Genomic DNA, 15,660 nt, shown 5'->3' with positions numbered 1-15,660 from the left:
CGATAGTGGTCTTTGGTATGTCGGTTTATTGGTGCTCTTTCATCTATGAATTACTCGCTTTCTTTTAAAATTTTTATATCCCACAGTCCCATATTTCCTTGCCTTGTCAATAATTATTGTAGAGTCGCTGTAATGTGAAAGCGGAGGATACGGAGGGCACACAGCAACGAAAGAAAGCAACTCGACTTTTTTCTAGGCCTCTCTCAAGGCATCTTCAATGGATTTTTACCTTGAAATAAAGTTTCGAACTATGAACGACGACCGAGATACCAACGGGAAAGACCCATCTCTCCGTTGTACTAAATGAGCATCATTGAGTAACCTCTTTTACTTCGTTATATAACCGCTAGGAAGTAAGCTCTGTCTACTATACAGGGCTCTTTAAGGGCTGGCGTGCAAGAACCGCAGGCTCTGTAATGCATATTGATTGACTGACCACATATATTTCAACGCAAAGTTTATTACTAAGTAACTACCCTAATCTTTGCCACCCATAGCGACGCGCTTGTTATCCCAGTCATTGATCTGCAGTGTCTTAAACATAAAGTGAGCGACATCAGCCCGTGAAACTATCCAGCCTGACCTTGTTACAGACATTCCTTCGGCTACCACGTAATCAGTTCCGGTAAAAGGACCTAAAGAACAAAAATTGAATTTGTCTTTAATCTAAGAGTTTTGATTAGAGTGTAATCTTTGCTAAAATGGACATTTTGACCATAACTAACTTTCCTTAGTGAAAGAAGTAGATGATAAACACTTTTGTCGTTAAAGAGTTTATTAAGGATTTCATGCCGTTAGGACAGTAGTTTGGCCATCCTAGAGATAACCATTGAGAGATGGCCGTTCGCTCAAAGGTTGAATCCATTCATTAATTCGCCTAACATAAACTTTTCAGGCTTGACCATATAGTTATTTCGTTTGGTTCGTATGGTTATTTCGTTCTAAATATATTGGACATATTGTAGTCTAAAGCACTGTAGATGTTGTGGTGATATCCTTGAGACTATGGTGATTGTTTGTAGTGGTTGAGAGCATAATCTCAGGAATGTTTTTGAGACATTTGTTGATCATGGCCTGAATGTACCTTTGGTCAAGTTTGGAGGTCGCACAATAGTCTAACAGATATTAGACTTCATGACAATATTTTCCATCAGTATCATGTCGTTGATGCAGGCCCGAAGAAGTGGCCGTACAATCCAATCCATCCACCTAGGATTTTATGGATCCTTCAGAACGTAGATACTAGTCACACAAACCAGTCTACCAACACCTGTCCTTTTGCAATCAAAACAAATCAAAGCAATCAAAAAATATATTACAAGTGACGGGTTGATCTTCACATGTTTACTGCTAGCGCTATAACTTATCAAGGGAGGCTTTATTCCCAAAATACGAGGTTATTTTTAGATCATCTCGGCTTTTTGAGATATCAGGATGGTCTAACCGACCACCTCGGCCTGATAAGGAGCGTGATTTCGTGATGCGGCAAAATGGTGGGATTGTTTGGCCATATGGACATTCATACGTCGTCTGCTACATATCTTTCCAAAACTCGATCGACGAGATTCCAGGGAGACCAGATACCCCGACAAAGTCCAAAAATAATTTTAGAAGAATGTTCTCTTTGCCTCTTAAATGAGGCTAATATAAGAGACACAACCTCTTAGCTTGATTTATTTATGTTCAGTAAACCATCTCACCATACAGGTATAAAGAAACAGAAGACAAAAAAAATTCAAATCGATTACCTTTCCATTGCTGACGTTATGGACGTTATAGATTTGGAGTATAACATCGTTGGTGAGAAAAATGTTCCATTGTGAAAACCCAGGCATGAAAACACAGCACTCTTTCCGTCGATGATGGGTGCTATAGACTCTACATCAAAGACATCTATTTACTTACTTCAAGATTTTGATTTCTTTTAAATTAATGCAGAAGACGACACGGTGAGAGCAATGGGTGATAATTTGGATCTGTTACATATGTCTTACTTTGAATTCGTTTAGCAGCGTCGTGCTTTAACTAACTTTGAAAAATTATATATTCGTTGTTTTAAAAGAGTGTGAGCCAAGAATAAATTAGCAAAGAATAACAGCCTAACATAGATCTCAACTTGAGCGCCCCAAAAAACATTTTTTTCCCTTTTCTCGTCTTGCCTGCACGTGCTCCGAAATGTGATTTACAACTCCGTGGTAATAGTAGCTTTTGGAAGGCCTCTCTGTTGGTTCCAATCAATAATCGACAAAGATCGACAAAAGGTTGTTTACTTTACCGAGAAAATGAGAGAGTTTAAGAGATTGGATTATATGTAAATTGCCTTCTTGATTTCTAGTTTTGTTGCGTTGTCATATGTTTTCTGGGTCCGCTGCTACTCAGTCGATGATTTCGCACAGAAATACACATTAAGGCAGCGTTCTATCCGCTTTCCATTGAAAATATAACTGACGCATAATTTTACAATATACTTGCATGTATTGTTTGCACAGAAACAGATACATTGCGCGTTTATTCAAGATGATGTCTTTAATTGTGCAAGTGAAGATTCGAAATTCGAAAAGATTCCGTTTCATTTTATTTGTTTGATTTTACTTTAAAATTTTCAATGGGTAAGAGTCTAGAAAGAAACTTGCAAAGTCACTTTGATTCGCAAAGGTAAGATTTAAAGACGACAACAACTAGCATAGGTAAGTCAAAATCCACTTACTCAATAGAGAAACTTTCCGGGGTTCTCACCAGAGCAGTAACAGCATGGCCTTTTGCCAGATTCTGCCGAACAACTTCAAGGCCCGTTGGTCCTGATGCACCAAATACTATTAGCTTAGGAAACAGTAACTGAGGACCACTCGCCATGGATCGACCTGTAGACTGTATCCAGTGGTTGGTGTTTCGTGACTTGATTGATGGAGCGTGACTTTCCGATGCAAACATATTCATACACTTACATGTAAATTGCTGAGCCATGGCTACTGCCGCAGAGTTGCTCTTTCCAAAGCTAGTAGTCTTTGGTGCCACAGGACCAACAGGCCTTGCAGTTGTTCAGCAAGCTCTGGAAAAAGGCCATGCCGTCACCGCCGTAGCAAGAAACCCCGAATCCTTTCCCATAAAGTAGGTGATTTTCATAGCTATGGTTGCTGATGTCTGTTGTCTTTAAATCTCGAGCTTGTGAGCCGAAACAATCTTTGCTTGTCTCGTTCAATACTTACACGGGTCGAGGTTATTTTTAAGGCAAACAAAAATCGTTCGGTTTCGTTGCAATGTTTTAAGACATCACAATTAGCAAAAACTGAGCGTATTTGATACGAATACATGTCTCTCCTTTACTAATATCAGAACTTGGCGAGTGGAACTAATTCAGTTTGTCCCATTAAGATTGCTGTTTGTCATACATAGTGTATGTGAAAGATTCTGTGATGTTTATTCTTACACAAAATCAGTAAGATGGCAGTAAATCGGGAGAAAATTTGGCAAAGCAACAATAATGGCGATCGAAGAATAGGAATACACGCAACCTAATTTGCATAATTATATTCTTTTCACCTGCATCACTCTTGACTGCGTTTAAGCAAATTGCCATCGGTCTTGGTCAAACATAAATTGAGGGCTAGAAGAGAAGCTCAGTTAGTTTTTAAGCCATCAATCTCTAAAGCAAGATCTTGTAAATTTACCAAAGTACAAGCTGATTTAAGTTATTTTTAAAAGACTGGTGGGTGTTACGACTTCTACAATCCTGATTAGTCAGTCACGCATGTTATTTGGGCTTCTAATTAAAAATGAGTTACGTTTCAGTCAATGAGTTTTGTATCGCGAAGAGCGCTGCCACGCAGAGTCAAGGTAAGTATAATTAAAAAACCAGATAACCTGCAAGTTTTCCCGGAAATAATTTTTGGATTTTTCGCCTCAGACAAGAAAACCTCGAAGTGGTCAAAGGAGATATCTTTGATGTAGAGTCTCTGGTTCCCATCATCGAAGGAAAAAATGCTGTGCTGTCATGTCTGGGTTTTCACAAAGGAACAATTTTCTCGCCGACAACGCTATACTCAAAATCAATGACTCCTATCACATCAGCAATGGAAAGGTAATCGAGTTTTCATATAACGTAAAACACCTGCAGACAGAGAAATACAGTGAGCATTAAATATTTACAAAGATTTTACAAAGGATAGAGCTGAGAGACTGAAACCCTTTGAAAAGGCCTCATTGGACACATTGTCTTCCTCAAGTCATATTCAGACTCAATAATCCGGTTTCCCTAAGATGTGACCAATGCCCCGCATTTTGCTGGTATACTTTAACAAAGAATGTAGGACTGTTAACCCTCAAAGTGCCTAGTCCCCCTAGGAGTATAAATGGAACTGGCGAATTGCTCAGGGAAGCCTGATAGCTTAGGGGTAACCTTGCGATGGACTAAAATTTTATGGGGAAGGGGTGGAGTAGTGATACTCTTAGTCGCTTCATGCTATGGTAATTGAATAAGCTACGGCTACGTGGGTCACGCGAGTATAGATTTAAATTCTGGCAAAGAACAAATAGAGAAGAGAACAAAAGTCCTCATGATCTCTAAAGATCAAATATCTTGGCTTCCTCCTCTCTTAACACATAAAGGGCCGGTTACTTAAACGAAGTTTAGCCGTTTTTCGAATAAACAGCGTTCTATCTTTCGCTGAATCTTCTTTATCTCAACATTCATATTTGTAAACAGTGGCAATAGGGCCGACTGAAAGCAAGTAGTGGAAAACAACCCTCTCACAGAAAATACGTAAGGACCACTGGATGCGTAAAACTGCGATTTGGAGTAGACCTCCAGTTTATAACCGGCCCAAAGTGTTAACTTCTTCGTTTTGATTGCACTCAACAGGACAGGTGTCGGCCGATTGGTTTGTATGACTGGTATTTACACTCAGAAAGATCCGTCAAATCCCAGGTTGTGGGACTGGTTTGGAAGGCCACTGGCACGGGCTTTCATAAATGATATGGTGCTGATGGAAAATATTGTAATGAAGTCCAATATCTGTTACACTATTGTGCGACCTCCAATCCTAACGAAAGGTACATAATAACATACTATGAGTACTATCGAATCATGTTTCCATTGATTATTTACCTTTCTCTCCTTGAAAGCTTATATCGCACAAATTTGGTGAAAAACGATGAATCTACTACACCAATTATGATTTATTTCTCTTTTCTAATCGAGGATTTCAAACATATTGTTCCCGAATGCAACAGTTTGGTTAGTAATTATGCTCGAAGTCTTGTCTTTATTTATGGTCTAATGAAAATTTTCCAGGCTACGCACTTAAAATAGATTATTATTCTAACTCTTACGGGAACGATAAAGTTGTGTTCAGAGTCACCCTCGTAAGTGCTCATGCTGAGTGTAAAAAATATGTATATTCAAGCATTTAAAAAGAATGAGATTCAGCTTTGAAGATCCTTCTCCGGCCATGCCTCACGTACATTACAATTTCAAGTTTACGAACATTTTGAATGACCTTAATTAGTGACCTAGCCGAACTACGACAAACAATCTACAATAAAGTTTTCCTAACACAGTCCTATTCCACAGACTAACCTTAAACATACGACCATCTCACTACAGCTGTTTCAAGCTGGGGAAACTTTGTCCAAACGCTATGCAAATCTATAACTTTAGATACTCAAGGTAGCGAGGCCTCCTTAATAGCCCGGATGTCACTGTGGAGGGGATTGCTAAATCATAAGTACCTTTGTACACGTTTTTGTCTGAATTGTTTCTTTGTGTTTTTAGGCCCTTTGACCGAAACTAATTATGTGGTAGCAGAGGGACAATCTGTACCAAGATCTGCCTGGAGAGTTTCTCGCGCTGATGTCGCTCACTTCATGCTGAAGTCATTACAGAGCAATGAATGGGACAACAAGGGCGTCGCAATCGCTGGCAAAAAGTAGAGTCTTCTTGTAGTCGTTAAGTTTGCCTCCAAATAGAGGCACTTGCTTAGTCATAGTTAAGGAGAAGATGCTCCAAATAGACGAACGAAAACGCACCCTTGCAAGCAAGCTGTTCAGTTGGCCGAAATTACCGTTTTATTTTATCTTATTGGATAAGAAAGGCGGGGTTATTTGCCGCATTGCACACACTGTAGTTCAAATCTCTTCAAATACGTTGGGTCAAAGAGGCTTTAAATAAAAGCTAAAGCAAAGCTCTATAAATGAATGTTTTTGTCGTAGTTATTCCCAATTTGAACGGCAAACAATATTAGTATAAAAAATATCGTGTGAGTAAAATTGGTGCGACCAAGAGAATCGGTAAACCGTTTATAATGTCTTGGTGAGACTTACACTATAGAACCTGGGGGAATCAAGAGGGCCACACGGAAATGAGCAGTGTATACCGGATTCGACTTCAGGAATTAGAGAGAACGTGAAATGAAACTTAACAATAGTGCGGTAAATAAGACATGAAAGAAACTCTTCTCACAAACGAAAAAAACTGACGCAGGCTCATGTTGTATAGTGGCGGCAGTGATTTCACTGAAAGAGTAGGGGAGGGGGGAGGGTGGGGAGGAAGGCAAATATACTTCTGCCTTGATAGAGCAGTTGGAATTATGTTTGTTATTGGTGTAAGAAGAATCCTATATTTACTTTCATTTAAGAAATGCAGTAGAAAACCCCCAAATGGCTTCTTCCACGCTCAAATAGCCACAATGTGCTACAAAACAAAGCAGTCAAAAATACTCACTGGCCGATGGCGATAAAAGAGACTGGAGCCGACTAATTAAAAGACGAGTTAGTACTGGAATCTGGTACTTTACAAAATGGCGGATAATTCAAGCGTACCGCCGATTTGGTGTGATGTCGGTAAGAACTTCAATGCTACTTATTTAGTGGTTAGTTTGGGACATACTGCGAGAAGGAAATGCGCTAATAGTGGTGATTTAAAGAAAGAGGTTAAAATTTGTCCGCAACATTTGGAGATCAATAGCCACGTGGTCAGCGTAGATACTATGGACAAGATACATGGCGATAACGTTTCTGTGCATTTTCCTGGTAGGTGTGTGCTTGTCTACAAGTAAATATATTGCAAAGCTACCCAAGTGTCATAATTAATAATTGACCGAGAAAAGTTTGTCGAGCTCAGAGCAATGTTAGCTAGGAGAAAATTTCGTCTAGATGAACTTAACGACCGTGTGCTCCGCAAAGTACAGGGAACTGTGCTAAATAGTATGGAGCTATACAAATATTTTCCCATTTTTTTGGTCTTCTTATCCCTTGTGGTGGCCAAATCGGTCGATAAAATATGTATGATGCAGCCTGCAGACTACAGATTGGGTACAAAATGCAGACTGAGAACGAATATCATTCTTTTCAGAGTTAAACCTAGAAATGTGATAATAATTTATAACCTGCCCAATTTACTGCCCATTATAGAACAATCACTCGTATTATTTGCTGACTGGTGACTTAATTGGTTCATTTGGTGGAAAACTGATCTATGGCTAAGGAATTGAGGTGAAATACTCTAAACTCATGTTAAAGAATGTGGAGAAATCTTTCTACGTCAGTTCAGATCTGATCATGCTACAGTGTATTAAGCCACAAGTATCCTCAAATGCAATAATGGGAAGATGGGAAGGGATAGGTATTATAAGGTGTATTTGACCCTCTGGTATGGTGGCATCCATTTCTCTTGAGTGATGAGGTTGTAGCTTTGGCTTGGGCAGGACAATATGGAGACCTTGTGCTGTTCTCTTGATATATATTAGTAGTCTCCTCTTTCTGTCGCTGGTAGGATCAGAAATAAGGATGAGGATGAATCAATACAGATTGGTTCCAGCACAGGTATTGTAGTTAGCAGAAAATGAAAACAGTCCACCATCCCCTAGTCAAAAGGACTTCCCACTTTCTGTTTGGGCCTACAGCCTCTCTCATTTCCAAGGGAACACACAAGATGAACACATATTGATATTAGGGTGTAAATGGTCGATCGGTCTCTGCCTATTTTCCAGACAAGGTGTCCTAGTAACATAACTTGGTATTATCAACTGAGTTAATAACATAAATTGGACACCTCTCTGATGAAGGACCAAGACCTGAAACATTTTCATTCAAACTCTTCACAGTGGACAATTTACTTTGTTGACTCATTTAATAATACCAAATTACATCTAACTGAACTCCATTTTAACTTACAAGATGCACCCTAAATAGTTTCTTTCAGTGTGATACCCAGGAGTGTAAGTGGCCTTTCAACATGTGGGAAAAATGAGATTCAAATGAGGCTTGGATTTGAACATCAAACATGTCATGAATCACAAGAGGGATTTACAAAGAGAATTTTGAAGGAGGAATTAAGAGAATTGAGGAAGGGCTGTCACAGTGTTTGTTGCCGCATGTGTGGTGCATCCATTCTTTCTCCAGAAATGTAAGCTTTACTCGACTTTTGTGCAAGGCAATCATACATGTAAATATCATTCAGGTTTTGCAAACATGTTTTTATGGTCATTATAATCAACAGACAGCAGATTGCAGACTTTAAGACCATGATTAAATATTGAAGCTTATACAGGCTAGACATACATGTATACTGTAGAAGAGCCACCATAGAGAAATATGTGAAACATAGATTGAACTGTATTTGTACATGTAACTTGCTCAAAAGTCAAATTGTAACTTTAATTCCTCCTTAAAATGTATTCCTCATGTTCAGCTGTCTTATTACAACACCATCCCCCCACCAAAGATAACCTCTATCTTTGGGAATGTCTAGCATGTGACCTTAGGTTGGAAACATTGGACTACCCATGCTGAAATTGGAACCAGTACTGCCAACTATGATAACGTACAAATAAGTGCAATTAATTTCATTTGACTGGTTCTGTAAAGTCATTAAACTATATGTCTCAGATAATAAGTGTAGCATGCTATGATTCAAAGATCTTTGTGGTAGGCCATATTTCACAGTACTGCCAGCTAAATTCAAAAGTTTCTTTAAATCAAAATCTTTCCAATTTGAACTCCAGATATGTAATAGATTTCTTACCATCCTCATTTTCTTGGTTCATACTGTAAGATACAGAATTGAGGGATCTCTGTTAGCAATAAAGGGTGTATCAATTGGTAAGTTTGAAACAAAGGGTTAATCATTTTATAGGTTTAGCACAAAGGGTTTATCCTAGTTTCAGCTGCAGAAAGTTACTGAAATTATAAAATAAAAAAATTCTACTCTAACCTGAATGGAATGCAAGTCCATTACAAAGTTATTCCTCAGCAATTTATCAGGTTTCCTTTAACATTTTGCTGCCCCCATTTATACTTCTGTGTGATGGGAGGCACAATAAGAGAATTAAAAGTCTTGCCCAAGAACAAAACACTGAAGTGACTCAGCCAAGGCTCCAACCCCTGCTTTCTGTATGGAACACATTCTGTTAATAAATATGCCTCTGCATCTCCCAACTTTTAAATATCATTGATTTTCATCTTTGTTTTTTTAAGACAGTTTGACAGAGTTCTTGAGTTGCCTTCTGAAAACTGGCTCAAACTTGCTCAGGACTGGTGTTGTCATGGAACAAGTCATCTAACATCTGCTGCAGGGGTTCTTGAACCAGGTGAAAAGGACTGCTTTGTCGGAGAATACTACATCAAAGTGCACCCTTCAACTATGGAACCTGGAAGACTGCAGTTTGCACCAGTAAGGATTGATGAAGATCATATTTTTAAGGTGTTTGATACTTTTTCTGCAAATGTTGCAGCATGGTCAGTGGCTGGGGGAAGGTTTTGATTGTTCTTAAGTAGTGTAGAAATGTGAAATTGTTTGCTTTTTCAAAGGGCAATGAAGATCAAGTTATAGAGTGTTGCAGATGCAAAACCACTCTGGGATGTATTCATGCAGATTCTGTGGTGATGGATCTTAGTGATGTAGAATCCAGCATTTATCTTTACAAGCACACTGTTAGCCTACGATTCAGTAACTTGTTCAGGTAGAGCATTTTCCAAACTTTTTATTGGGCTTGTTTTAAGTCATAATTTATGTATTCTTTCACCTGATCAATCCTGGAAATCCGAAGATTCAACAGTTAAGACCATGACTGACTCAGCAGACAGATAATGTAATTCTAGCCAGAACTTGTATTGGTGGGTGACCGTGTGGTTAATAAATTGGGGGCTGTGTTAGCACTGAAAGACCACATAAATTTACATCTACCTATGAAAAAATTCAACAACCTTACAATTTTTGCAATAAATTAAATGAACTCGGATGAAACATTACAGAAGTTTTTTTTCTTTTCTAGGACATATTGCATGGAAACATTTCTTTCAAGTTGCTTGACTTCCAAATCACAAGGCACTGCAAACTTTCGATTTTTAATTCAAGAATCCAAGCAGAATGGTGGGATACAAACACATGCCTGTGTAAGTCTTGACTGTATTGTTTTCTATTACCAGAGGGTTGTCATTTAGTAGTCTTCAAAGAGACTGTTTTGTTTAGAGGGGGCAGATATTTAGAGTACAGTATTTCAGCTCATTTCTTTCAGACAGCCCTAGGTAGTTTTCCACCAAGTCAGCAAACAATATGAGTGGTTGTAAAGTGATTGTTCAACAATAGGCAGTAAATTGGGCAGGTTATAAAATACTATCACATTTCTACTGCAAGTTTGACTGACATGGATAATATTTTGTTCTCAGTCTGCACTTCATGTATACCCAATCTGTAGTCTGCTGGCTGCATTGTACATTAAGAGTGACAAGCAGCTTTTCTCCTTGCAGTTTCATTGCTGATTCAAACATTAAGTTCATCCATGAGAATTAAAGCAATGATTTGCCAACTAAAGGAGCTCTTGACTGTTAAACAAATTCATCATGTTGGTACCATGAGAAATGTACAGAGAACAGTATGGGGAATATGCACACTGATGTTAGGGCGTAGATGGTTAAGGTGGAAAATTGACTAAGGTGCTTAGTACTAACATTTTATTCTACCACATACTCACAATGTCTTGTCTTGTCAATGGCAATATAAACCTACATGTAAGTATTCTCTCTATGCTATGTGTGCCTACAGTTTGATATATCAAAGAAGTTAGCTGGCATTTATACCTTAAAAAGCCTTATTAGCTGAGGCTTTCACTGATAATTTAAAACTCAGGTATGCCTGATTCCCAAGGTGTTCATATTTCTGCTCAATATCTTAAGATGTCATACATCAGTCAGTCGATAATCATCTTCTCCAGCACAGTGATGGATTGCTCCCCATCTTGAGAGGACTTGCCTCTGCCATGCAGCCACTGTTTCTTAAAGCAAACCAGCAGATTCCATTGACACATCTAAAGAAATGGGGCATCAGAATTATGTAATGCTGAAAATATTAACTGGTTCTACGCTAGAACAATGGTCAGATATTGGAAAAATTACACTTTTGCTTGTTTAATTGATACCCCATTCTCATTTTATTTTCTTTTTTCTCAGCTTTGGCTTTTTAATGCTGATGCTGCGATGATAACGAATATCGAACCTGGAACTTTATATGGTTGTTACAGTAAAACTGGCCTTTTTTCTGTTCGCAATACAGGTATTGACTTTCTTTTTAACTTTTTTAGTCTCTTTTTAAGATTTGTGTCCGTACCAAGTTAGCTGTTGGCTTTACATGTACAACTAAATTTGTGTTGTGCTAATAAATCCAGTCTCTAAGTTTTTGTTACTCTCTGTTTACAGCCAGATACCTGCAGGTGGTGAAAATTCTTTACAAACTTAAGCCATCCCTAGGCACCGATTGGTAAGTTGATATGTTCTCTGTGCTAATTAAAAGTAAGGGCACTATTTCTAAGGAAGCTGGAAAGAACATCTCACCGAGAACTGATTATTTTATTCATTTTTTTTTGTCTTTTTTAAGATTTTTGTCCGTACCAAGTTAGTTGTTGGCTATAAATGTACACCTAACTTTGTGTTTCGCTAAGAAATCTAGTCTCTTATTGCTGTGTTACTTTCTCTGCAAAATTAATAATGAACAGGGAACACGAGGTAGATTCTTGGCGGAACAACCCCACGGTTCAACTGTTAACGTTTCCAAAGGAAACTTGTCTGCATCTTATTCTTTTGCTTATGAAGAGTACAACGGCAGTAGCACCTACCATGCGAGAAATAAATGGATTTAAGGTACACTATGTAACTTTTACTAAAGAACGCAGACAGTTTTGTTAAGCATCACAGAGAGTCGTCGTGAAGGAAGTATGATTGATAAGCTTTTTATAAAGAAGAGGGCGGGTATTTAGTTTAAATTTGCTCAGTTGCTTAAGATACAACTCAAATGCTTTGCCCTTTGACAATTTTCGAGCTATTGAATTACCTTTTGGAATCTCAAAATACGGTCAACCTCATATCTCATTCAAACCACTTAATGGCTAAATTTTGTCGTTTCTTCGGCATGCTTCTCCTTTAATCTTCAACGCTAGAAGCGATGAGCATTACCTTTCTTCAGCTTGTCTTAGCGCAAAAATTCACTCAAGACGCTCGGAATGCAAGTGAATCCTTTTTCTAAGCTCACGACGTTAACTGAGGTGATCCAAAAGCCTCTGATTGTAAACGGTCGGGCTAGAAAAATTGAAAATTTCCTCTCAATTACTTGATTCAAAGGAAATTTCAGAGCCGCCCGAACCGGGATCATTTTTGTTTTTGTTTTCTTGATTCCTTTTTGTTTATTTTTTTGTTTTGTTTTGTTTGTTTAAAATCAGAACTAAAGCAATTTATTCTATCAGGAGTGGTTATTATTCCTTATACCATAAAATGATAAAGCTAAGGATTGTTTTGAGTTGTTGTGCATTGCTTTTTTTCTAGGTTGGATACCTGAAGACATTGAACAATTGAATTTCCTCTAGTTAGGCTTGGCTGGTGAGATATGATCCTGAAAGGGGGGAGGAACTTAAAGTATCACATTGTTATTTCTCTTTAAGTACATAAAACATGCATTTCTCGCCTAAAGAAAATCATTTTGCCGAGAAATCGCTCGATGACTCATCCTTGCTGTAAGATAAATTGCTGAGGCGATATTCCGTAGGAGTGATGTTAATTTAATGCATTTAGATTGTGTGTCGCGTGCTATCCGTTACAACGTTGTTGCGATATTTCGCTAGAACGGTAAACAGTCGTTTCGCCCACTAGGAGTTTTGCTAACGACCAGTTGGCCAACATTGTAGGTCGTTTCGCCAACGTCACAGGTCGTTTCCCCTACGTCTCATGGGTCGCTTCGCTAGAATTTTACAAAATGTTTAATAATTTTTATCAGCAGAACTTGATCGACTTCTAATCGACCGAAAAGCCGTAGGGGAGTTAGTTCGTTTCAATACAAAGTGAAAATTAATTCGATACAAGTCCATTCAAGACAAACTGAACTAGGAGATTGGCGATATCTCGGGGAAATAAAGAACGATATTCAGAAATAATCGTCACCGTTACTTTTGCATATTGCAGTCATCACTTTTTTGTTATTAAGGAAGTAGTTCGACAATTTCCAAAAAAACTGTTTTTATTGGCAATGAAACAAATTGAAGTAAGGGTACTTTTTTGACGAAATCAATGGTGTTTACGAGTCTTCTTTGCCTCGTCATTGCTTGCTGGACTTCCCGCTAGACATGGTGAATCCTTAATCTGTGGGGAGGTTACATGTGTTAGGAATATAAAAAATAAATAAAATCGTCCTCCACGTAAAATTATAAATGTTTTGAGGTAAAAATTAAGTAAGTCCATTGTTTTTAAACAAAACAAAAATTAAGCAGTTATTAGATAATAAATGACAAAAATGGACAATTATTTAAACGCTGACCATCAAGCAGATAAGTAAATAAGGAAGAGGGTAAATAACAGCGCTGAAAACGTGAGCCAAGTGAAGACTATTTTGATCTTTAAGTTTTAGTTCACTGGGGAAGAAAACTAACTCAATGGTCATAAATGTTGATGTATAAATCATTAGCGGAAACTAAGAATTCGCAATAACAAATGTCGCTTCTTATCTACCCTGCTTTACGGGTTGAGATAAAGCGACTTAAAAGCTTAATGTTCATGCATCAATCTGTACGCTGATACTATTATTCCTAGCCAATAAATCCTTTAAGTTTAAGAGAGAAGATGAAAGGGCCACCAATATTCTTTTTAATGCGATGTAAGTCTTCTTATTTCGTCTTAGTTGCGCCTTATGTCTTTGTGTGTTTTCTTTTTATTAACTTTTTCCGAGTCAGATTACATGAAGTCGTAGTATTCAAGTATGGTTCCTGAACTCCATGTGCTGGGCGGGGAGAGGTGCTTAAAGGGTAAAGTGTCTCGAGTTTCAGGAGTTCATCCTGTAGGCCACCCAACCTGTGTTGCGAGACACCTGCTTTTGATCAAATTTACCTTAAATTCCATATTTGGTGTCAGGAGGCAACACACCCGTGGCTTCCATGCGGGGATCCTCTGGCTACTTGGGCTGCAAGTATTGTCATCTTCAAGTTTGATAAAATTGTTGGGGCACTCTTCATTTTCTGCAACAAGACAAGCTGCCCAAGGTGTGTCGGCGATGCCAGAAGAGCCACACTTACAATTCACCTGGTGATCTGAATCAATCAAAAGTGGAAATGTTATAACAATCAAGATAGAATGTTAGATAGAAATTATGTGATAGTGAACCCAGGTTGTCTGCTGGGCCGCTTAATTCTTAGGTTTAATTATTTAAACAAAGTTTAGCCATTGTTTAACAAAAGCGCGTCCTTAACAATCCTCAGTGTAGCTGAATTTTATTTTATCTGAACATCTGCTTTTGCGAACAGTGTAAGGAGGACCAAAGCTTACAGTGGAAGGACATTCATTTAATTAGATCGATCCTCTCGTTTTTTTTTTTCGTTTTTTTTTTTTTAATTGAAGACATCTTATTAGCTTCCATCAGCGTGATTCACCAGCTCAATGTTTTGTCGAATTTATTCAGAACCCCAGTCAGAACATTTTCAATGAAAAAATGCAGTCTATTTCCTTCGTGCTGTTCGCCAGGAAGGATCATCAAATAGTGTTAAACTCAGGAGTATTCTTACCAGAGAGAAATGCGGCGACAAAAAGCAAAAGAGAAGTTAAGTGGAAGCAAGTATTCATCTTTTCTGTCCGCTGAAGACTAAAGTTGAAAAAGCGAATAAAGGAAAATATTAAGCACTTTCTACGACTGTGAAAGAGGAAAATAAATGGAAATATGCACCAAACTTTTCCCTCATGACAAACACTTTCAAAACGCGAATTAATAAGCTTTTTGGACACGCTCCTGTCAACATGATCCTGTTTAAAGGCATTAATGCTAACCCAATTTAATTTTTTCAAAAAGAAGGTAAAATTTTCTTTATCAAACTTTTTAAATTTCAGCAACTGAATGGATTAATTGAGGATGAAACGATAAAGTCAGGGGTATTTGCCAAATGTTTGCCCATGATGCGTTTGACTGCAACAAAACTTACCGAACAAAAGGGTTGAGATATACTCAGGAAAATGATAGACTCACCTTTTGAGTTCCTTACGACAATATTGAAAATAACTTTTCGTTTAGCAGTGTACCAAACAACTACATGTAATGTATTGTGTAGTGATTCAACTGAACGCAGTTGTTACCTCAGATATCTCATTAAATTTGCTGACAGAATATTGTGTCGTAATTACTCAATCTCACAAGCAGAACCA

At 38.0% G+C, this 15,660-nt stretch overlaps 4 protein-coding genes across 5 annotated transcripts; 2 read left to right on the top strand and 2 right to left on the bottom strand.

The window, feature by feature from the left end:
• Positions 1-2,964, bottom strand: LOC149041525 (uncharacterized). Its single transcript, XM_089180884.1, has 3 exons — positions 2,708-2,964; positions 1,749-1,878; positions 1-1,275 (listed from the first exon to the last, which is right to left on the bottom strand). Exons 1-3 carry the CDS (start codon positions 2,962-2,964, stop codon positions 1,261-1,263), a joined length of 402 nt encoding a protein of 133 aa, XP_089037010.1. The 3' UTR covers positions 1-1,260.
• On the top strand, positions 2,897-6,189 carry LOC113669019 (flavin reductase (NADPH)). The gene is made up of 4 exons (XM_027185007.2): positions 2,897-3,108; positions 3,905-4,078; positions 4,859-5,049; positions 5,771-6,189. The coding sequence occupies exons 1-4, from the start codon at positions 2,963-2,965 to the stop codon at positions 5,926-5,928; spliced, it is 669 nt and encodes a 222-aa protein (XP_027040808.2). The 5' UTR covers positions 2,897-2,962; the 3' UTR covers positions 5,929-6,189.
• A 466-nt stretch (positions 6,190-6,655) lies between these two features.
• LOC113669034 (E3 ubiquitin-protein ligase E3D) lies at positions 6,656-15,622 on the top strand. 2 transcript variants are annotated; one of them, XM_089180256.1, is made up of 10 exons: positions 6,656-7,026; positions 8,188-8,401; positions 9,472-9,667; positions 9,805-9,956; positions 10,269-10,389; positions 11,443-11,545; positions 11,689-11,749; positions 11,985-12,129; positions 12,808-12,861; positions 14,205-15,174. In XM_089180256.1, exons 1-9 carry the CDS (start codon positions 6,795-6,797, stop codon positions 12,835-12,837), a joined length of 1,254 nt encoding a protein of 417 aa, XP_089036382.1. In that variant the 5' UTR covers positions 6,656-6,794; the 3' UTR covers positions 12,838-12,861; positions 14,205-15,174. The 2 variants fall into 2 exon arrangements, with proteins under 2 accessions (XP_089036382.1, XP_027040825.2); XM_027185024.2 differs by having other exon boundaries at positions 12,808-15,622.
• LOC113669035 (uncharacterized) lies at positions 13,478-15,618 on the bottom strand. The gene is made up of 4 exons (XM_027185028.2): positions 15,485-15,618; positions 15,030-15,106; positions 14,359-14,558; positions 13,478-13,617 (listed from the first exon to the last, which is right to left on the bottom strand). Exons 2-4 carry the CDS (start codon positions 15,085-15,087, stop codon positions 13,543-13,545), a joined length of 333 nt encoding a protein of 110 aa, XP_027040829.2. The 5' UTR covers positions 15,088-15,106; positions 15,485-15,618; the 3' UTR covers positions 13,478-13,542.
• Positions 15,623-15,660: the final 38 nt, after the last annotated feature.

Source organism: Pocillopora damicornis, chromosome 8, assembly GCF_964200805.1.
Source record: "Pocillopora damicornis chromosome 8, jaPocDami1.2, whole genome shotgun sequence".
Taxonomy (NCBI): domain Eukaryota; kingdom Metazoa; phylum Cnidaria; class Anthozoa; order Scleractinia; family Pocilloporidae; genus Pocillopora; species Pocillopora damicornis.
Note: the sequence above shows the minus strand (reverse complement) of the source record. Positions and strands in the feature narration are given on the sequence as shown.